The sequence below is a fragment of the Oncorhynchus tshawytscha genome, linkage group LG08 (assembly GCF_018296145.1).
Source record: "Oncorhynchus tshawytscha isolate Ot180627B linkage group LG08, Otsh_v2.0, whole genome shotgun sequence".
NCBI lineage: Eukaryota > Metazoa > Chordata > Actinopteri > Salmoniformes > Salmonidae > Oncorhynchus > Oncorhynchus tshawytscha.
In genome coordinates, this window is record NC_056436.1 from 30,848,239 (window position 1) to 30,871,472 (window position 23,234).

Here is a 23,234-nt window from a genome sequence, read left to right on the forward strand (position 1 = left end):
GGGGTGCTGAAGGCAGTGTATTTTCTGGACTCCTCTCCCACAAAGCCTTGGTGGCATGCCTTTCCTTGATCTAAAACTGTAAACCATGAGTTCCCTCCCAAACCATCAAGTATTTCCTGTACACGGAGTATGGGATGCCTGTCCGGAACAGTCGTCTTGTCCAATCCCCTGTAATCAACACAAAGTCTTAAACTCCCATCCTTTCTCTGTACGCGGACCAAAGATGATACGTATGATGAAGTTGACTTCCTGATTAAGTTTTTGTTCAGGAGCCCCTGAAGGTGGCTTTTCACCCCAGCATACAAGGGGCAAGGCACACCGTTGTATCTCTTTGCCACTGGTATGTTATCAGTCAATGTTATCTCCATTCTGAGATTTTCAATACACCCTATGTCCATGTCATCTTTGGCGAAAACAGCTGATTCCTCTCTGAGCATCCGTTTGACTAATTCTTGTTGCTCTTGGCTCAGGTGCTGAACCTCTACAGGTGGGTCCCACCACTCTATTTGACCGTTGTCAGGGCCAGGCTCCGGTGGGGATCTGTCCTGAACTTGTGCTACAGTAACCTTTTATCCACTGGGCACATGAACTGGGTGACATGCTACTACTCTCTGTAATGTCCCTATCAATGTTTGTCTTGGTCAGGTAATGTCTTGTTTGGTAGTATTCACTACTGCAATGTCAACTTTTCGAGATGGCCATTTTGATGTTTTCACAACCTGACTTTGTAGGTCCAGGCCCCAGATCACTCTCACGTCCGGTTCAAATAACACAATTTCATAATTTAAGGGAGCCCCTCTTGGGATACAGGGATGAATCCATTTTGTTTGTCCACCTGGAATGACAACGTCACGTCTGCCTGCTGGAAGCAAGCATTCCTCCGTGTACTCTGAGTGCTGAAGCAGATTGAGTAGAGTCTTTGTCTTTCCCTGTCCTAGCTTAAGTGCATTTCTAAGCATCTTTACTGTATACATCAGCTCTGAGGGCTCCTTGTTACTTTTTGTTTGAACTATTTCTTCAATTACATTAAACCCAATGATTGGTTTCTCCAGTCTTTCATTTGTAACTAATATCGGAATCCTCAACTGTTTTCCTGCAATGACCTCAGCTTTGGAATCAAGCAAACTTAAGCAAATGTCCATCCAACCCAGAAAGGGTATTTCAGTGGCATTGGCTGCCCTCAGATCCAGTTTCTTTGCATTGCCCATGATTTCTGCCTGTGGTCTAATTTGTGTGCGTGGCAAATTACATTTTCTCCATTCCTCACTTATGATGGATACCTGAGCCCCTGTGTCCCATAGTGCTAGAGTCTTTACACCCTCCATATAACACCACACTTGACTTTGTTTTTACCAATGAGCTGTGCTATATTACAATGTCCTGTGGTGGCTGGGGTAGTTGCCACCCACTCTCTCTGTGTCATGGGACAAGGGGAGTTGTGGTCAGTCTTGCTGGCAGTCTTACATGTAGGTTGGTGCTGTTTCCAATGATCCTGTTGGCACACTTTGGAACAATAGGCCGCTTTATGACACAATGAACACAACTTCAACTCTGAGATTCTCTCTACCTTTGCACTGCAGCCACTGCAACACTGGATGGAACTAGATGTACAGTATCTGAGGTCACTCCCTGTTCCATGGTTGTGACCCCCAGGCGTTTCCCGATGGATGTGTGATCCTGATCCTACATCCTACTGCCCAATGGCTATCACTGCCACATTTGTAGCAATGATGGCAAGTCTGTTGACCAGTCTCATAACAACTTTTGAATTTTCTTTTCTCCCTGTTGGTTGGACTTGATTTTCTGTTGGAGCGATTCCTAGCTGACCTGTCACCCTGGCCCTGCACTGACTGTACTAATGAGGCAACCTGACGGGTCAGTTCTTTGATTGCTTCATTGCTCGCATCAATTTTACTCAGGAGAGGATTATTTTTATTTTGTTTTTGGACTGTGGTCTGTGAGGGCTCTGCCGGTGCACATTCCTCTCCGCTATCCCCGTTATCCTCACTCTGTACTGTGTTCACTCGTGTGGGTGTGAACTTATGGGAAATTCTGGCCTTTTGCATGCGTTCGCTTTCATTGCCCTGGGCAATTAGCATTTTCTCAAGCAACAGTTCATCACTGGTGTTAATATTTTGGAGATGCACTCTCATCTCTGCCCTGACATTATCATTTGTTAATCCTGTAACAATGGCCTGCAGGCATTCTAACTCTGTGACATATTTCAGTCCTGATTGGGCACGAGCTGAGGCTGATAACACTTTCTGACTCAGGTCAAAGACTCGGACGAGGAAGTCCAAGGCAGACTCTCTCGGCTCTTGTGTTGCTTTAGTCAACTTGTGATACAGTTCAGTAGCATCCTTCTCTGCATAATGTGTCCTCAAGATTTGCCTTAGTGTGTAGAGTGTCATGTCTGTTTTTCCCTCCAGATAACTACTCATCTTAAGCCCTGGACTCACAGCTCTGATTACTGCTTCTATGATTTCTAATTCATGGTACCCTTTTCTCCAACCATTTTCAATCTGATGTTCTTGGCTGCTGAAGTTAAGCTTATCTTTTTGATTCTGATCTCCGATCTGTCCGTGAATTCTAAAGTCTTTATAACTGGACTTACTTACTCCATTCTCTCTCTGTGGCTGGTGCCTTTCTGGAGCTGAGACCACTTCTCTGCTGGGCTGAGGAGCCCCTCCCTCTTCTCCCATCTCTCCGCTGGGTTCGCTGTCCACATGCCTCGTTGGCGCCGACTGGCTGGGACTTGTAGGCAGACTTTTCACAGTATCCTCAGAGTCCGATATTCCTTTGATTTCGTCTTTCAGTTGAAGCAGCCAAGACACTCCCTCATCCTCTGATTCCATTAAATCCTCCATCAATTTGCGCCGCAAAGCTTGATGGCTCTTTCCTTATACTTCAGAGTCATCTACTATTCCACAACGTACACACAAGTGCCGTTTCATGTTCCATTTCATCCAACAACGTTTCCCTCTCTCGACTCATATTGTCCTACTCACGTGGCAACAACGACAATGCAGGCAATGGCAAGATAGCTACACTTGATTAGGTGGTTAGCCTGCTAATGATAGCTAGCTAGCTACTCTCCCAATGTCTCTCACTCATTGTTCGTTCAAGGAATATGGGCCGGTGCTCACATGAAAAGAAATCTTAGCGGCGCCTCCAAATTTGTTTACCCTTCCAATGAGCTTATCATATAAACTACAACGCGAAAAGTACAGTTTACGGCACTTTTAATCATGTCAGCACAGGTAAGAGCCGTTAACAGTCTTTCTTTAGCTTTTCATTCTTACTAATCCCAATTCACTTACACTATATTTCTTTATTTCCCATGGGCTTCACCAGAGCACCCCCTAGTGGCTGGAATACAACTGTATTAAGCCCCTTACACAAGCGGCAACATTGAGACACTTGTTTCTGGAAAGGTTGATTTTTAGAAGAAGAAGCTTGAATTGTTTGGGCACAGACCTGGATAGTATGACAGAACTCTGCAGGCTATCTCTGCAGTAGATTGCAACTCTGCCCCCTTTGGCAGTTCTATCTTGTTGGAAAATGTTATAGTTAGGAATGGACATTTCAGGATTTTTGGTGGCCTTCCTAAGCCAGGATTCAGACACGGCTAGGACATCCGGGTTGGCAGAGTGTGCTAAAGCAGTGAGTAAAACAAACTTAGGGAGGAGGCTTCTAATGTTAACATGCATGAAACCAAGGCTTTTACGGTTACAGAAGTCAACAAATGAGAGCGCCTGGGGAATGGGAGTGGAGAAAGGCGCTGCAGGGCCAGGATTAAACTCTGTTCCTCTATCACCAGAGGAACAGAGGAAGAGTATGATAAGGGTACGCTAACGGCTATAAGAACTGGTTGTCTAGTGCATTCGGGAACAGAGAGTAAAAGGAGCAGGTTTCTGGGCACGGAAGAATAGATTCAAGGCATAATGTACAGACAAAGGTATGGTAGGATGTGAATATAGTGGAGGTAAACCTAGGCATTGAGTGACGATGAGAGAGGTTTTGTCTCTAGGGACATCATTTAGACCAGGTGAGGTCACTGCATGTGTGGGAGGTGAAACAAAATGGCTAGCTAAGGCATATTGAGCAGGGCTGGAGGCTTTACAGTGAAATATGACAATAATCACTAACCAAAACAGCAATGGACAAGACATGTTGACATTAGGGAGAGGCATGTGAAGCCGAGTGTTCATAGGGACCAGTGGGAAGCTAGGCAAGCTGGAGACATGGCGATTCATACAGCTAGCAGGCCGGGGCTAGCAGAAGGGCCTTAGGGGGACTTTGCAACGGAAGAAGTCTGTTGTAGCCCCCTCAGGCAATTACGTGTTGGATCAGCAGGGCTACATGTAGGCAGTAAAAGGGTCCAGGCCAATTGGCAAAATAGGTATTGTAGCCCAAGAAATTGGCAGATGGTCATCTTCAGTTAACAGTCCGATATGCTCTACACAGCTAGTGGGCCGTGGTTAGCAGGCTAGCAGATGGACTTTCAGGGGACATCGCGACGGAGGAGCCTGTTGAAACCCCTCGGGCAGATTACATTGGTAGACCAGTCGTGATGGAATCGGCGGAGCTCCGTGTTGGCAGTAAAAGGGGTCCAGGCCAATTGGCAAAATATGTATTGTAGCCCAAGGAGTGGCTGATGGACCTCTTTAGCTAGCCAGGAGATGGGCCTCGCACAAGGCTTGTTCCAGGCTCACTGGTGCTTGCTTCGGGACAGAGACATTAGCCAGGGGGTAGCCACTCAGATAGCAGCTAGCTTGCTGCGATGATCCAGGTGAAAAGGATCAGAGCTTGCGGTAGGAAACCGGAGATGTGGAGAAAAAGCAGTCCGGTATGCTCTGGGTTGAATCGCGCTGTGCAGACTGGCAGGAGTTGACTGGGCTAAGGTTAGCTGATGACTGCTTAGCTTCTGTTGGGGGTTCCGGTTCTAAAGTATAGAAAATAGCAGATCCATGCCACATTGGGTGAGGCGAGTTGCAGGAGAGTATGTTGAAACTGAGGTTAAAAATATCAAAATATATACGAAATATATACGAAGGAGAAAAAAAACATATATACACGGGACACAACAAGACAAAGACAAAGACCTCTGATCTGCTACACCATCTTGGAAGTGAAGCTGAGGCATGGGAGCCTATCGATCCCGCTGAGGTATGGAAACCCCTTGAGCCAGCTAAGGCAGGAGAACCCGTCGAGTCCGCCGAGGCATGGGAATCCGACAAACCTGCTGTGGCCTCCCAGGTAGCTCTGGTTCTGACACTCGGACCCGATTCACCTCCAATACAATAAAATTTTAAAAAACACTCCCTGATGATTCCCTTTGGTGAGGCGTCATTCTGTAATGAGTTGGGATGCAAGTTCAGGGAGTGAGTGTTTTAATAAAATAAATGGAACATAATACTAAACAAGAAACACGAACAACGCACAGACATGAAACTGAAACAGAAACAATGACGCCTGGCGAAGGAACCAAAGTGAGTGACATATAAAGGGCAGGTAATCAAGGAGGTGATTGTCACGGTCTTCCTCCTCTTCATCTGAAGAGGAGAGGCGAAAAGGAGAGTCGGACCAAAATGCGGCGTGGTAAGTGTCCATGGTAAATCTTTAATAAAGAAAGTACTGACACTGCATACAAAACAATAAACAAATGACGACCGTGAAGCTACAAAATAGACCTGTGCTGACACAGGCCACTAACATAGACAATCACCCACAAACAAACAGTGCAACCCAGGCTACCTAAGTATGATTCTCAATCAGAGACAACTAATGACACCTGCCTCTGATTGAGAACCATACTAGGCCGAAACATAGAAATGCCCCAAAACATAGAAAAACAAACATAGACTGCCCACCCAACTCACGCCCTGACCATACTAAATAATGACAAAAACAAAGGAAATAAAGGTCAGAACGTGACAGTGATGGAGTCCAGGTGAGTGTCATTATGCGCTGATTTGTGTAATTATGCGCTGATTCGTGTGCGCCATAACGAGCAGCCTGGTGACCTAGAGGCCAGAGAGGGAGCACACGTGACTATTCCCTTATCCAAATGGATTACTCATTTACCTATGTCACGCTGTATAATGATAGGAGACAAGCGCAGAAATGCGTAATAGGGTTTTTTATTTTCTCCACCCAAACAAAAGAGCGAGGTGTAAAACCTCTAAATAATACATGGGACGAGACCCATAAAACAAGTGCACAATAACATGTAGCATGGAAGCCAATACAACAGCACGGGTACTCACAAGACCAACGGACATTGTAACAATAACCGACAAGGACAATGGGAAACAGAGGGCACATACAGTTGAAGTCGGAAGTTTACATATACTTTGGTTGGAGTCATTAAAACTCGTTTTTCAACCATTCCACAAATTTCTTGTTAAGAAATTATAGTTTTGACAAGTCGGTTAGGACATCTACTTTGTGTATGACACAAGTCATTTTTTTTAAGACCTCAGAAAAGAATTGTAGACCTCCACAAGTCTGGTTCATCCTTGGGAGCAATTTCCAAATGCCTGAAGGTACCACGTTCATCTGTACAACCAATAGTACGCAAGTATAAACACCATGGGACCACGCAGCCCTCATACCACTCAGGAAGGAGACGTGTTCTGTCTCCTAGAGATGAATGTACTTTGCTGTGAAAAGTGCAAATCACTCCCAGAACAACAGCAAAGGAACTTGTGAAGATGCTGGAGGAAACATGTACAAATGTATATATATCCACAGTAAAACAAGTCCTATATCGACATAACCTGAAAGGCCGCTCAGCAAGGAAGAAGCCACTGCTCCAAAACCGCCATAAAAAAGACAGACTACGGTTTGCAACTGCACATGGAGACAAAGATCATACTTTTTGGACAAATGTCCTCTGGTCTGATGAAACAAAAATAGAACTGTTTGGCTATAATGACCATCATTATGTTTGGAGGAAAAAGGGGTGAGGCTTGCAAGCCGAAGAACACCATCCCAACCGTGAAGAACGGGGGTGACAGCATCATGTCGTGGGGGTGCTTTGCTGCAGGAGGGACTGGTGCACTTCACAAAATAGATGGCATCATGAGGGAGGAAAATTATGTGGATATATTGAAGCAACATCTCAAGACATCAGTCAGGAAGTTAAAGCTTGGTCACAAATGGGACCCCAAGCATACTTCTGAAGTTGTGGCAAAATGGCTTAAGGACAACAAAGTCAAGGTATTGGAGTGGCCATCACAAAGCCCCGACCTCATTCCAATAGGCAATTTGTGGGCAGAACTGAAAAAGTGTGTGCGAGCAAGGAGGCCTACAAACCTGACTTAATTAAACCAGCTCTGTCAGGAGGAATGGGCCAAAATTCACCCAACTTATTGTGGGAAGCTTGTGGAAGGCTACCCAAAATGTTTGACCCAAGTTTAAATGCAAATTAATTACTTAAAAATCATAGAATGTGATTTTCTGGATTTTTGTTTTAGATTCCATCTCTCACAGTTGACGTGTACTTATGATAAAAAATACATACCTCTACATGCTTTGTAAGTAGGAAAACCTGCAAAATCGGCAGTGTATCAAATACTTGTTCTCCCCACTGTATATATATACACACACTCACTCACACACACTACACTGACACTCTCACACAAAACCCACACACATCCACATCCACTGCATACACACACACACATACACACACTTTTACACTCATCATATGCTGCTACTACTCTGTTTTTTTATTTGACTCTTATTATTATCTATCCTGATGCCTACCAACTGGGCACACCACATCATTTCATCGTGGATAATTGGGTAATATTTGGTTGAGACGTTAATCAATGAGATTACAACCTATGTTCACTCAGTCAAAAAGACAGCCAAAAGCCGGTGCAAGTGATCAATGCCGTTCAAGATTCTGCATAGCTTACGACAGCAATTGTGAAAATCTCCACTGACCTGCAACAGCCTATGCATGCTATCTTGAACATGCATGCTTTATAGGATTACATAAGAAGACATTTATAGTTACATTAACATCAATGTGGCCATGGATGTGTTACTCATTTTAAAATTTAATGTTACAATCTTAAAAAATGATCTAGCAATTTGTATACAATTTAGGCAGTAGTTATGAAAGTAGCGCTCACGGGCCAAAAGTGGTCCCTTAAAATTGTGTACTACATCACATTACACATTAGGTATTACTCCAACAGTGCAGTAATACTTAACCATACAAAACAATAAACACAAATCCACAAATATTTAAGGAATTAAGGAATATCAAAACATGCAATGTCAGAGTCTGGAATATAAATATATACAGTACCAGTCAAAAGTTTGGACACACCTTGTAACGTCTGCTTCCAACTCACACTCTCAAACACATAGATGCCCTGAACGCAGCTCACTCTCCAGATCCCAATCACCTGAATTCTGATCACCTGTTCACACACCTGTATTTCATTTACACACACTATTTAGTTCAGTTCTTTGCACCCCATAATTGTGAGGTATTGTTTGTTTTGATACACGTTCTATTCAGAGCCCTGTTTATTTCCATATTAGTCCACCCGTGTATCGTAGTTTTTGTCCATCCTCACTAACGACGCCTTTTTGCCTATTCCCTGCCTGTACGTTTGCCTATCAGATTTCCTGTCATCAACCTCTTGCCTGATCTCCCGGACTACGTTATGAGCCTTTTCCCTGCCTGTACTGTTACCTTTTTGGAGTCCCTGTGTATGACCTTCTAACTGTCCCTGGACCCATCTACCTGCCTCCTCCTGTGGTCCTTTACTAACAAACACCTGCTGCGCCCTGCGCTTGAAACCAGCACTCTGTCTGTCTCCCATCGTACTCATTACACACCTACTCATTTAAGGGTTTTTCTTTATTTTTACTATTTTCTACATTGTATAATGATAGTGAAGACATCAAAACTATGAAATAACACATATGGAATCATGTAGTAACCAAAAAGAAGTGTTAAACAAATCCAAATATATTTTAGATTCTTCAATGTAGTCAACCTTTGCCTTCATGACAGCTTTGCACACTCTTGGCATATTTATAAAAATTAAAAACCTGAAATATCACATTTACATCACCTTTCTAGCGCAGGGGTTCCGCTAGCGGAACACCTCGACAACATTCTGCTGAAAAGGCAGTGCGTGAAATTCAAAAATATTTTTTAGAAATATGTGACTTTCACACATTAACAAGTCCAATACAGCAAATAAAAGATAAACATCTTGTTACTCTACCCATCATGTCCGATTTAAAAAATGCTTTACAGCTAAAGCACAACATATGATTATGTTAGATCACCGCCAAGTCGAAAAAACACACAGCCATTTTTCCAGCCAAAGATAGGAGTCACAAAAAGCAGAAATATAGATAAAATTAATCACTAACCTTTGATGATCTTCATCAGATGACACTCATGGGACATCATGTTACACAATACATTTATGTTTTGTTCGATAAAGTGCATATTTATATCCAAAAATCTCAGTTTACATTGGCGCCTTACGTGCAGTAATGTTTTGATTCCAAAACATCCGGTGATTTTAGTAGAAATACTCATAATAAACATTGATAAAAGATACTAGTGTTATTCAGTCATTCATTCATTAATGCAACCACTGTGTCAGATTTCAAAAAAACTTTACTGAAAAAGTATAATCTGAGAACGGCGCTCAGAACCCAAAACAGCCAGAGGAATAGCCGCCATTTTGGAATCAACAAAGTTAGAAACAACACCATAAATATTCACTTACATTTGATGATCTTCATCAGAAGGCACTCCCAGGAATCCCAGTTCGACAATAAATGACTGATTTGTTCCTTAAAGTTCCATCATTTATGTCTAAATAGCCACTTGTTGTTAGCATGTTCAGCCCAGTAATCCATCTTCATGAGTATTCAGACCATTTACTCAGTACTTTGGCAGAGATTGCAGCCTCGAGTCTTCTTGGGTATGACGCTACAAGCTTGGCACACCTGTATTTGTATTTCTCCCATTCTTCTCTGCAGATCCTCTAAAGCTTTGTCAGGTTGGATGGGGAGCGTTGATGCACAGCTATTTTCCGGTCTCTCCAGAGATGTTGGATCGGGTTCAAGTCCGGGCTCTGGCCGGCCGCTCAAGGACATTCAGATACTTGTCCCGAAGCCACTCCTGTGTTGCCTTGGCTGTGTTCTTAGGGTCGCTGTCCTGTCGGAAGGTGAACCTTCTCCCCAGTCCGAGGTCCTGAGCGCTCTGGAGCAGGTTTTCATCAAGGATCTCTCTGTACTTTACTCCGTTCATCTTTCCTTCAATTCTGACTAGTCTCCCAGTCCCTGCCACTGAAAAAAATCATCACAACATGATGCTGCCACCACCATGCTTCACTGTAGGGATGGTGCCAGGTTTCCTCCAGACGTGATGCTTGGCATTCTGGACAAAGAGTTCAATCTTGGTTTCATCAGACTAGAAAATCTTGTTTCTCATTCTCTGAGTCCTTTACGTGTCTTTTGGCAAACTCCAAGCGGGCTGTCATGTGCCTTTTACTGAGGAATGGCTTCCGTCTTGCCACTCTACCATAAAGGCCTAATTGGTGGAGTGCTGCAGAGATGGTTGTCCTTCTGGAAGGTTTTCCCATCTCCACAGAGGAACTCTGGAGCTCTGTCAGAGTGATCATAGGGTTCTTGGTCACCTCCCTGACCAAGGCCCTTCTCCCCCGATTGCTCAGTTTAGCCGAGCGACTAGCTCTAGGAAGAGTCTTGATCGTTCCAAACTTCTTCCATTTAAGAATGATGGAGGCTACTGTGTTCTTGGGGACCTTCAATACTGCAGAAATGTTTGGGTACAGTTCCCCAGATCTGTGGCTCGACACAATCCTGTCTCGGAGCTCTACAGATAATTCCTTCAAACTCATGAATTGATTTTTGCTCTGACATGCACTGTCAACTGTGGGACCTTTTATAGACAGGTGTGTGTCTCTCCAAATCATGTCCAATCAATTGAATTTTCCACAGGTGGACACCCAAGCAAGTTGTAGAAACATCTCAAGGATAATCAATGGAAACAGGATAGCAAAGGTTCTGAATACTATTTATATTTTTTATTTTTAATAAATTGTAAAAAATAAAAATAAAATAAAAACTAATCTAAAAACCTGTTTTCACTTTGTTATTATGGGGTATTTTCTGTGGATTGATGAAGACATTTTTTTTGTGTGTGTCATTTTTACGCCCTTTTTTTCCCCAATTTCGTGATTGGGGCGGCAGGGTAGCCTAGTGGTTAGAGCGGTGGACTAGTAACCGGAAGGTTGCAAGTTCAAACCCCCGAGCTGACAAGGTACAAATCTGTCATTCTGCCCCTGTTCCTAGGCCGTCATTGAAAATAAGAAATTGTTCTTAACTGACTCGCCTAGTTAAATAAAGGTAAAATAAATAAAAAATATATAAAAAAATTACGATCTTGTCTCATCCCTGTAACTCCCCAAAGGGCTCGGGAGAGGTGGAGGTCGAGTCATGCGTTCTCCAAAACATGACCCGCCAAGTCGTGCTTCTTAGCATCCACTCGCTTAACCAGGAAACCACCTGCACCAATTTGTCGGAGGAAACACTGTTCAACTGACGAACGAAGGAAGCCTGCAGGCAATCGCTAGAGCAAGATGAGCCAAGTTAAGATGACGCTGGGCCAATTGTGCGATGCCCTATGGGACTCCAGGTCACTGCCGGTTGTGACACAGTAGTGATGCCGCAACACTGCGATGCAGAGCCTTAGACCGCTGCGCCACTTGGGAGGGCCGTAAAAAATAAATATGATCAACTTTAGAATACGGCTGTTACGTAACAAATGTGGAAAGGGTCTGGATACTTTCCGAATGCACTGTATTCGTGTTTTATTTTTTCATTTTTTTTTACTTTGACATTGGAGTATTTTGTGTAGATCATTGAACAAAAATGACAGTTAAATCGCACTTGACAGTTAAATCGTAACAGAACAAAATGTTTAAAAAGTCAAGGGGTGTGAGTTCTTTCCGAAGGTAGATAACTGTATCTACCTCAAATACCGGGTACCCGTGCACATTGATTTGGTACTGGTACTCCCTGTATGTAGCTTAATTCTTGTGTATTTGATATTGCTCGTGTTACTCTTGTTCATTTATTTTTAGATATTTTTTTACTAATTTGGAAGGCCTCGTAAGCAAGAATTTCACAGTAACGTCTACACCCGTTGTATTCGGGATGTGACAAATAACATTTGATTTGTTTGTTCTTGTGTGTGTTTGCGCCATACGCACCACACATACAGAAAAGCCGGGCTAGCTATCTTTGAACTGGTGAGTTATGGAGTTAATGCTCTCCCAGCCATTCCATGGATCCATGTGCTCTCTCTTAATTGTTTACTAGGCAATCATGTCCCGTATTACCCACACCTGACTGTGCTTATGTACAATTAACTTTATTTTAAATACTGTTCGCACAACCATAAAACTCAAGTGTTTTTAAGACTAGCTCATTATCTCATGGACCCACTGTCATTCTCCCTGCTTTAACCGGTGGGTTTCACTGCCTGCTTAACTCCAGAGAGGGATAACAGAACAGAGTGGGGCTGTGAGGGAGGATGAGGACTCTCTGTGCCACATACAGTAGTGCACAGGGGGATACATACTGTGACATGTACATGTTGCTGTTACAGTGCAAACAACTTCTGGATGGACTAAGGCTGCTGTTAGCAAACTGACTCGTGTCAACAGACATCAAGAGGTTTTCTGTCTTAGACATGGTAGTGTTGTGCCACATGGTCAGATATGTGAAACAATTTACCAATAGCTTTATGGCTCTATGGTATACACCGAGTGTACAACTGAGTGAACATCTTCCTAATATTGAGTTGCACCCCATCAATTAGGGCATGGACTCTACAAGGTTTATAAAGCATTCCACAGGGATGAGGGCCTATGTTGACTTCCCACAATTCTGTCAAGTTGGCTGGTAGTGGATCTATTGTAATGACCGACGCTGGAGATGAGAAGCAGGTACAGGGAGTCAACATTTATTCAGGAACAGACAGGTAACAAAAAAAGGAACATCGTCAACACACGGGTAAACAACGACAAACAACAATTAATGCTGAAGTAGGGAACAGAGCGGGGAACCAGATAGATATAGGGGAGGTAATGACAGAGGTGATCGAGTCCAATAATCACTGATGCGCATGACGGGGGAAAGGCAGAGGTGCGTAATGATGTTGGCAGGAGTGCGTAATGCTGGGGAGCCTGGCGCCTTCGATCGCCAAGGAGGGGGAGCGGGAGCAGGCGTGACAGTACCAGACGTCAGACGTCACAACCAACTGGAACGCCAGCACTCCCCGATGCTTCGTATGATATCTTCAGCATTCTGTAATGACCGACGCTGGAGATGAGAAGCAGGTACAGGGAGTCAACATTTATTCAGGAACAGACAGGTAACAAAACAGAAACAGCGTCAGCACACGGGTAAACAACAACAAACAACAAATAATGCTAAAGCAGGGAACCAGACAGATATAGGGGAGGTAATGACAGAGGTGATTGAGTCCAGGTGAGTCCAATAATCACTGATGGTAGTGACAGGGGAAAGGCAGATGTGCGTAATGATGGTGGCAGGAGAGCATAATTCTGGGGAGCCTGGCGCCATCGAGCACCAGGGAAGGGGAGCAGGAGCAGGTGTGACATCTCTACTCCAAATAACTTGTTCCATCTCATCCCACAGATACTCAATTGGATTGAGATCTGGTGTCTGGGCAGGCCACTGCAGTAAGATGAATTCATTGTCATGTTCGTGGAACCATTCCTTGACAATCCTAGCCTTGTAGTATGGGGCATTATCCTGCTGGGGAAAAAAAGTTGCAGACGGATACACTGCTGCCATAGAAGAGATGCACCTGATTGGCAATGATATTCAGATATACTGTGGCATTCGAACGTTGCTCCACTTTCATCTAGGGGCCCAATGTGTGCCATGAAAACACACCACACACTGTCACACCGCCAGCCTGCAATGTTGACACACGGCAAGATGGATACATGTACTCATAGGGTCATCTCCATACCCTAGTCCTCCCATCAGCGTGAAACAGCAGGAACCGGGATTCATCAGACCAGCCAATGTTTTTCCAATTCTCCAGTGTCCAGAGTTTTTTTGTTCCTTAGCCCACTGCAACCCCAGTTTCTTGTGGAACTCTGTAAGGTTGTCGTTTGCCATACCCAATTCGTGTCAAGGTACGACGAGTTGTGCATTACTTTATGGGTCTTTGGGCACTAATGTTGAACTAGACTGTCAGTTGACTAACTGTAACCCGTCTGTTGCTCTGCACAATTCGTGTCAGCCTCCTCTGTCGTCTTTCATCAATAACCCATTTTCAACCACTGGCCTGCCATTGGCTGGATGTCCTTTGGGGTGGTGGACCATTCTTGATACACTCAGGAAACTGTTGAGTGTGAAAAACCCAGCAGCGTTGCAGTTCTTGACACACTCAAACTGGTGTGCTTGGCACCTACTACCATACCCCGTTCAAAGGTACTTAAATATTTTGTCTTGCCCATTCACCCTCTGAATGACACACTAACACAATCCATGTCTCAATTGTCTCAAGGCTTAAAAATCCTTCTTTAGCCTGTCTCCTCCCCTTCATTTACACTGATTGAAGTGGATTTAACAAGTGACATCAATAAGGGATCATAGCTTTCACCTGGATTCACCTGGTCAGTCTATGTCATGGAAAGAGCAGGTGTTCCTAGTGTTTTGTACACTCACTGTATGTACTACCAGCAAAGGTTATTTTAACCTGTATAGATCGAGACATTTCCCTGATATGATTGAGGTTAATGTTTCCTTTCTTCCAGGCTGAAGGAAGCACAGGAGAACATCAAAAAGATCACAGCTGAGAAGAGGGTGGAAACCAAGAAGATCAATGCCAACAGTCTGGTAAGAAATGGACTTCCTTCAACCACCCTCAAATATTTTGATGGATAACGTTGTTGCTATTACCTTAACTGGACGCAGTCAATCATGGTGGATCATATCAAATAACACAATGCTATTAAGCTCAGCTCTCCCTTTTTTCCCTCTGTCAACAGAAAGAAAGACTGCGTCAGAAAGAAGCCAGCGTGTCCTCCAGCTGAAGAGGATGATCAATGAAGAACAGAGTGGAGAGAGGAAGTGGAGAGAGGAGATGATCACTTCTTCCCTTCGCCACCTGCCTCTTACCCAACATCATACCTCATATAGCCCTCTGTGCCCCCACACGGTGGACCTCTCTACTACGGCCCATTCTACCGTCCTTACTGACTGGACCATATCCACTACTCTCTTCCAACTCAGCCTCTTCCCCAGATGAGAGGCACCTTTTGTGGGCTTCTATCACTGTGTATCCCTATGACCACCATCCAGACCAACATGTACACCATGGCAAAGAGGAAACTGAATGCCACCCTGCAGCAGATATGCAGGCTGCTAAGTCTATACAGAGGCTCCATGGCTGACTAAACCGCTGACATGATGAGACTCACAGGGGATAAAGGTCAACCTCATTCATCCAGACTGGTGTGACCTTTGAATGGCCAGCCTGTAGAGCCTGCTCTGAGGCGTGCTGGGTTTCAGGACAATGAGCACTCCAGCTGACATATCTACAGTGATGACCCCTGACCTCTAGGACCTACATACATTCCTCAGTCTGGGTTTCAGGACAGCATCACACATCGTGAGGACATATAGTCCTATGTATTGTAGCCAGGTTATGCAACAACTACAGACGAGGCCTCATTGTTGCTGAGCTATGTTAACAAATATGGCAATCTTCACTCAGTGAAATTATTACGATTACGTAAGACATTCAGGAGTTGTTATTCTAACAATGATTTAGAATATGAAAGCAGTAGACAATACTGTAATGTAAAGAATAGCTTTTCATCTGCTGTGGCCCATCCATGTTTGAAGTGTGTCTTGTAAATGTATTTCAATTGGTGTTTGTTTTCAAAAGAGCAGGGACAGAAACGTTTGACCTGATGTTGTATTGTGAAGAGAATCGGCAGTCTTTATTGGACTGAGAGTCCTGTTGAATTCATAGCGATGTGGGTCCTGGTCAAAAGGTAGAAACAGGATGTCGTATCAGTGTTGACTTTCTCACTGTACCAGACTGACCCCTCCTGGGTGATAGCCAGAGAATGCAGCAACGCCTTGCTCTCAGCCCCTGAGTCAGACGTGACGCTCTGAGATGAACAAGCAACTTTGCTATACGCTATGCTGAGGAAAGCAACAGGTCATCTGATTGTGGCTGCCCTGACACATTTTTTAAGTGTATATGATAGAATAGTTAGTTGTTCCCAATGAATTTTTTTATGACATATGTATGTCACAATCCTATGCACTTTCCTGCTTGCATCAGCTGTATTTAGTAGCTACATCCTTCTGTTATTGTCAGAATGGTACTTAATCAAATGTACTGAACTTTCTAGCACCTCAACTTGAACTCCTATGCAATTCTATGGTTTCTGTGCTATGATAACATTTGTGAATTAACATGTTGTGATAAATTGCATCATCCATGTATTTTTTGGAGAAAACTATAGTATATTTATTTAACAACAAAAAATGTCTTTGATGTCTGGAAGATTTCAACTTTGTCTTGGAAAACTATAGACAGGGGTTTAACCATTATTTATATATTAAAATGAAAATTGTATGCCAAAACATAATTTCTTTTTTTCTTTGAGGTTGTATTTTTGTATATTATTTTGATTCCTGCCTTAGCTCGAGGAGGATGCATGAATGGCTCAGGAGTCAGGTGAAAGAAGTGTTTAGTTTCATATGGATGTGACCTACAGTGCCTTCGGAAAGTATTCAGACCCCTTGACCTTTTCATTATTTTTGGTAAGTTACAGCCTTATTCTAAAATTGATTAAATTGTTTTTCTTCTTCTTCAATCTACACACAGTACCGCATAATGACAAAGCAAAACAGTTCTTTAGACATTTTTGCCAATTTATTAAAAAACTGAAAATCACATTTACATAAGTATTCAGACCCTTTACTCAGTACTTTGTTGATGCACCTCTGGCAGCAATTACAGCCTCAAGTCTTCTTGGGTCTGACGGTACAAGCTTGGCACACTCGTATTTGGGGAGTTACTCCCATTCTTCTCTGCAGATCCTCTCAAGCTCTGTCAGGTTGGATGGGGAGCGCTCTGGAGCAGGTTTTCATCAAGGATTTCTCTGTACTTTGCTCTGTTCATCTTTGCCTCGATCCTGACTAGTCTCCCAGTCCCTGCCATTGAAAAACACCCCCACAGCATGCTGCTGCCACTATCATGCTTCACTGTAGGGGTGGTGCCAGGTTTCCTCCAGACGTGACACTTGGCATTCAGGCCAAAGAGTTCAATCTTGGTTTCATCAGGCCAGATAATCTTGTTTCTCATGGTCTGAGAGTCTTTAGGTGCCTTTTGGCAAACTCCAAGTGGGCTGTCATGTGCCTTTTACTGAGGAGTGGCTTCCGTCTGGCCACTCTACCATAAAGGCCTGATTGGTGGAGTGCTGCAGAGATGGTTGTTTTTCTTGAAGGTTCTCCCATCTCCACAGAGGAACTCCAGAGCTCTGTCAGAGTGACCATCGTGTTCTTGGTCACCTCCCTGACCAAGGCTCTTCTCCCCAACCAAGGCTCTTCTCCCCAATGGCTCAGTATGGCTGGGCGGCCAGCTCTAGGAAGAGTCTTGGTGGTTCCAAACTTCTTCCATTGGCTTGGTTTTTGCTTTGACATGCACTGCCAACTGTGGGACCATATATAGACAGGTGTGTGCCTTTCCAAAATATGTCCAATCAATTGAATTTACCACAGGTGCACTCCACTCAAGTTGCATAAACAGCTCAAGGATGATCAATGGAAACAGGACGCACCTGAGCTCAATTTCAAGTCTCATAGCAGAGGGTCTTCACACTAACATTTTGAAATACCTGTTTTTGCTTTGTAATTATGGGTTTAAAAAATATATATTTTAGAATAAAGCTGTAACTAACAAAATGTGGAAAATGTCAAGGGGTATGAATACTTTCTGAAGGCACTGTATATAAGGAGCCTCATCATTTACCACAAATGGTCTTGTTTCATACCCTACATGAACTGCTATAGAGAGTATAATTTGGCTATATATATATATATACATATATATATATATATATTGCCTTTTGTTTAATTTAAATCAAGATGATGTTTACTTTGTTTAAAAATAGAAACAATTACTCATATCAAGCCATGTGTAGGCCTATACTTTACCCCTGACAGAATCTGTTAAGTGTCAAAATAGCACCTTTGTTTCATAATCATTGAATGTGCCATTATTTTTTGTATGAAGACATTTCATAATCTTAAAATTGCATTTTATGTTTACTTTAAAGTTTTTCAGAACCAAATTAGTAGGCAAAAAATTACATTTTGATTAAGGCCTATATGTTTAACATGCATATGTTGATTCATTTCGTGAGAGGCCTACTCTTATGTGCCCACGTGTTTTAGGTGTTTTATCGTTCAAATGAATTTGCGCGAGGTCAAAGTAATAGATTGCAAACAATTCAGTCACAGAAGTCTTAACTGGAGTCTACAGATGAGGAAGCCTGGCTCGCATGGAAACTGATGTTTAACCCTCAATTGTCTGTTGTTCCTCTACTTTCAGCACTCCCTAATAACATTCAGTAGCCAAATAAAGGTGAAAATGACCATAGCCTAATTGTTTCATTGATTTGTGCGCAAAGATTTATTCATTTGCACTTATATATCTCACAATGCACATTTTAATTCTAAATTAATCATTTGAAAATGTCAGAAAGCACGATAATAATGAGAGAAAGTGCACCTAAGTTAAATCGATAGAAATGGATAGAAACACGCAACTTCTATATACATGACTTTTAGCCTATTACACTTCGCTACATGTGCCAATGAAGGCGCAAACTTGATTATGTCAGCACTACATTCGGTACAATGAAGACCTGGCAAGGGTAAATCGAAGCAGAGCGACGCAACTGACAAAACAACGCTGAAGTCCCAAATCCGTAAGAGGCTAAAACAACTCGACAATAAATAATTGATAAAGAAAACTTTGATCGGTGTTCAATTTTTAAAGAAGGCTATTGATTGGTTGATGTATCTATTTTTAGAGAGCCATGTAGGCCTGTACCATCTGAACAAGAAACCGTAAGGAGCCATGATTTTACAAATGCGTAAGCCCTGTTTAGCATCAGTGTCCCCACAAAAACATGGGCCTTTGACAGATTTGGGAGCCAGAGGAGATCCTATTGTAAACTTCGATAACATCGTTTGAAGGGGTTATTGAAAAAGTTGTTGAGTCTAACATGTAATCGCGTTTCTTGTGGTCTTTTCTTATAAATGATCTTGGTTTTACGACGAAATATATCCAATGGTCTAAGGAACGTACAAAAGTCCCAGCAAGAGGTTGGCTCCAAAGCAAGAAGAAAATAACCCATCACTAGAGAATATGTTTTTATTTGGTGTTTAGGATTAAACCTGATACATAAAAATGCTATGCATGAAATCGGAGTCTTTGCAGTTTGGGATAATTAACGATCCATTTCACATCGGTGGTGTCAACCCTGACGCTGAAATGTTCAGACATGAACAATGTAAGCAAAAAGCGAACAGGTTCAGTGACCACTGCATCAATGTCAATATCTGTTTATTTTGTGGATCAGTTGCTCTGATAGAACTATCAAACTGGTTGCATATACAATTCGTGTTTGAATAACATTTTACAACTAAAAGAAAAGCTTCCATCTACAGCATTATAAGCAAGTATGTAGGCCTACATCGAACATTTTCATTTCCATGTCCAACTAATACAGATATTTCGTTTTTTTTTAGATTTATAGCATCGAACATCTTAGTCCTAGCCTACTTTACAAAAGCTCTCCGTTCTCCACTATAACACTGAACATTGGAGTCAAATAAATCAGTGGAGCATTCTTGCCACATTAAATAGTCGTTACTTTTTTTCAAATTCCACATAGTGGAAACTATCTATTCGTCAACCATTAATTATATAAACGCATTTTCTGTCCTATTCCCCCCATTGAAATTGGTTTTGATAGCCTATTGCTGTCTCTGTTGAAAATAGTGTAAAAACATTGTGTGACAAGGTTTGCAGTCCTATTTGAGGTTGGAAAAGCCGTGCGCTTGTTTACAAGTCAATCAGCAGATTGTTGTGTTCATTCCATGTCATTATACCATGCAACGTTGCTTGCCACAGGCTGCTATTGCAATTAGATTAATAGGCAATTATGCGCAGAAAATGACATGGTACAGCAGTCCTTGTTTACAAAAGAATATGCCCAAGTATATCTACAGAAGCCTATAACATGCTGCACATGTCTGTCTTATCTTACGTTCCTTGCAGATTGAAAATGTTCTCATATTTGGAATAGGGAAAAATGCTCCCAGACATACGGTGATTATCCTTCATGTGAACAATCCAATAATTGTTTGATGAGGAGACTAATTGGCCGCATCCCAGTCAATCACAGGGCTAGTCCAAGTCTATGGAGATGCAGCGACACTGCTTTACGCGCTGGATGCGCTTCTTCTTGGTGGACGGCTGCTGGTCCGGACAGTTCAAAGTGAAAGTCATGGTAGTAAATCGTTTCGGCTTGCAGAACGAACAAGACTGGAAGGCTCCCTCTTCCCTGCGGACATGTCTGGGGATGTAAAAAGAATTACACTGTCCATAGCAGAACCTGTTAATGATAGTGCGGCTGATGCAGCCCTCCTCGTGGATGGTCTGTTTAAGTGGCTGTGTCTTGCACCAGTCGCGTTTCAGATAGCGGCGCTCAGTGACATGCAACGCTTCTTGGCTGGACTCCAGCACCTCCTCAGCGGGTGCAGCAGAACTCTTTTCCCGTCGTCGGGAACCAGAGCCCGCCTGCGGTGCCTGTGGTTGCTGCTCCGATTCGTTTGGGTTGTTTTTGTCAGGATGAGGGATGGCGCCTTGGGAGCCCCTGTTCCTTTTGGAAGCCACTGTATATGAGAGTAGCCCCAGGATGAAAACCATGCCACAGAGGATATACGCCGATCTGGCCATCCTTGAGGGGAAAGATAAGTGAAGGTTGAATTATCATCCATAGCCTAATCTCGGTTACTAAAATCTCGGGTAATTTGGTCAGCTAGATAAGGCGTAGATATATATACACGAGAGATTAACCATAGCCTATCATTTCAACGTTGTTGTTGAAATTGCGTCATTTACGATTTAAGAGGAATAGAAACATTAAACATTGCCTATTGATTTTGTATCGTGTTTTATATTGACAATATAGTCCACATGACCTAATTCGATAGTCAAATCAGAACGAAGATATATTCGAATGCAAATGAATATTTCATGGATATTGCGGTGGCGAAGTTAATGGGCGCAAGCCATTGCGTAAAACAGAATACAGAAAAACAATAACCTTTATGCATGAGAATAATCATTACATTTCACATGTTTATTTACAATAGGCTACAATAATCATTGGGACATGTAGTCTAACTACAGAATAGGTATACATACAAGCAGAGTTTACGCATAAAGACCCCCTGCGATATGATGATAAGGAATCTAATTCGATAACATGCCCAAGTTTTACGCACGTACTTTCTCAGATGTTAAGCGTTAAACTTCACTAACCTGTCAAAAGCTCAAAGTAGCTGCAAATGAAATGATCTGTGGTGGGTGTTCTTTATGAAGTGTCCCGAGGCAAGAGGCAGCTAATGGTGGAGACTGTAGTATTGCAGAGGGGGCTCGCGCTGTTGGTAGTCTGGAGTCGCTAAGGATTCCATAGAAAGAGACTGAGGTTTTAATACAAATTGCAGCAGCGCCTGACTGTCTCCTTTTTAAATGTCTGTCAGCTGAGATGTGCACAACATATCCTTCCACATTATTGGCTAAGCACGATGCAAGGAAAATCAAAACTACCCGCCCCCTCAACACTTCCTCGAACCCACTTTAAGAATACCATGGGGGAGGGGGAGTAGGAGAATTTTGGCACGAATTTCATGGAAACCATGCAGACTTCAGTGCTATACTGGGCACACATTTGGGAATGTTATGCATGTCATAAATATAAAGCAGGTATATCCTATTTGGTTCAACTGCATGTTAACTGTTTTATCTCTAATTGTCTATAGGCTATTTTAACAGAGAGGGGGAGGAGGGGCGAGGGACCAGTAATGGTTTATTTTACAGTCTGCTTTTTACATTATATAAAATGCATGCTAATGATCTTTACATAATGGTCCCGGGATAATTACATTTGTGAATGCCAATTGAAACAGTACCAAGTGACAGGACTGTATAAGAACATGTTACCACAAATAACAATGCAGGCGGCCGAACGGAATTACAAGTTACCGTTTTTTGGTTCAATTTATAATGGCAATATAGGCTATTTGTGTGACGTTGCCTACAAATGTAAATGGTAGATTTAATCAAATCATTACGTTGAATATCATAGGCATAGTTACACAAAACGTAGGGCCTAAATGTGTTTTAATTACGTTTTCAATAGAATGCATTTATTTATTGAATTATTATTGTTAATTTATATTTTTTATTGATTGTGTTATTTAATCTGAAATTACAATTTTAGTGAGCTTTTTCGATTTGGAGAATAACAACATTTTTAAAAGTTGTTTTTTACTTGGATGCATTACTTCACCAAAGAAACAAGTTGTTAGAAATTAGGCCTACTATTATTTACGATTGGGAAACGAATAAGCCATATTAAATTAAGAGAAAATATGTTCTGGACCAAGTCTTTATATCACCTGTCGAGCCAACTTGAGTAGGCGAATAACGATGTATTTAAATTAGACTTATGTTTAACAGAAAATAAAGTGGTCCAATGTTCTCATAAAAATAAATAAAAATAAATAAAGAGTTCTTAGTTAGTGCGTAATTGGTTGGAAACTGTTTGTGCAGGGATGAAATGTTGAGAAATTAGCATGACGTCTGAGAATATATTTAGGGTAACAGCCAAAAACACTTTTGTTATTTAGAAATTAAAACATAAGCCCCTCAAGACAAGTCCAATTCCATTATTGACATTTCCGCCTGGGCTCCTCTGTCTCACTTCAGTTAATTCCCATCAATTCACACTTCTTAAGTGTTTTTAAGACCGTTTTACAAACAGACGGAGTTTGTAAGCAAAAGTGATAGCCTATCA

The 23,234-nt window shown here is 42.4% G+C and overlaps 2 protein-coding genes across 3 annotated transcripts in view; one reads left to right on the forward strand and one right to left on the reverse strand.

Annotated features, from left to right (window-relative positions):
• Positions 1–15,166, forward strand: part of LOC112256658 (formin) — a 106,625-nt gene extending 91,459 nt beyond the window's left edge. For both annotated transcript variants that reach the window (XM_024430059.2, XM_024430058.2), the window contains 2 exons: positions 14,874–14,955; positions 15,108–15,166. In XM_024430059.2, the coding sequence (XP_024285827.1) occupies positions 14,874–14,955; positions 15,108–15,152 (127 nt within the window). In that variant the 3' untranslated portion in view covers positions 15,153–15,166. The remainder of the gene's footprint in view (positions 1–14,873; positions 14,956–15,107) is intronic.
• Positions 15,167–19,505: 4,339 nt separating this feature from the next.
• On the reverse strand, positions 19,506–21,913 carry LOC112256657 (gremlin-1). Its single transcript, XM_024430057.2, has 2 exons — positions 21,698–21,913; positions 19,506–21,110 (listed from the first exon to the last, which is right to left on the reverse strand). The coding sequence occupies exon 2, from the start codon at positions 21,107–21,109 to the stop codon at positions 20,558–20,560; it is 552 nt and encodes a 183-aa protein (XP_024285825.1). The 5' UTR covers position 21,110; positions 21,698–21,913; the 3' UTR covers positions 19,506–20,557.
• Between the last annotated feature and the right edge of the window lie 1,321 nt (positions 21,914–23,234).

Excerpts from the sequence above, each read along its gene's own strand:
- LOC112256657 (XM_024430057.2), bottom strand. The coding sequence starts at position 21,109 with ATGGCCAGATCGGCGTATATCCTCTGTGGCATGGTTTTCATCCTGGGG.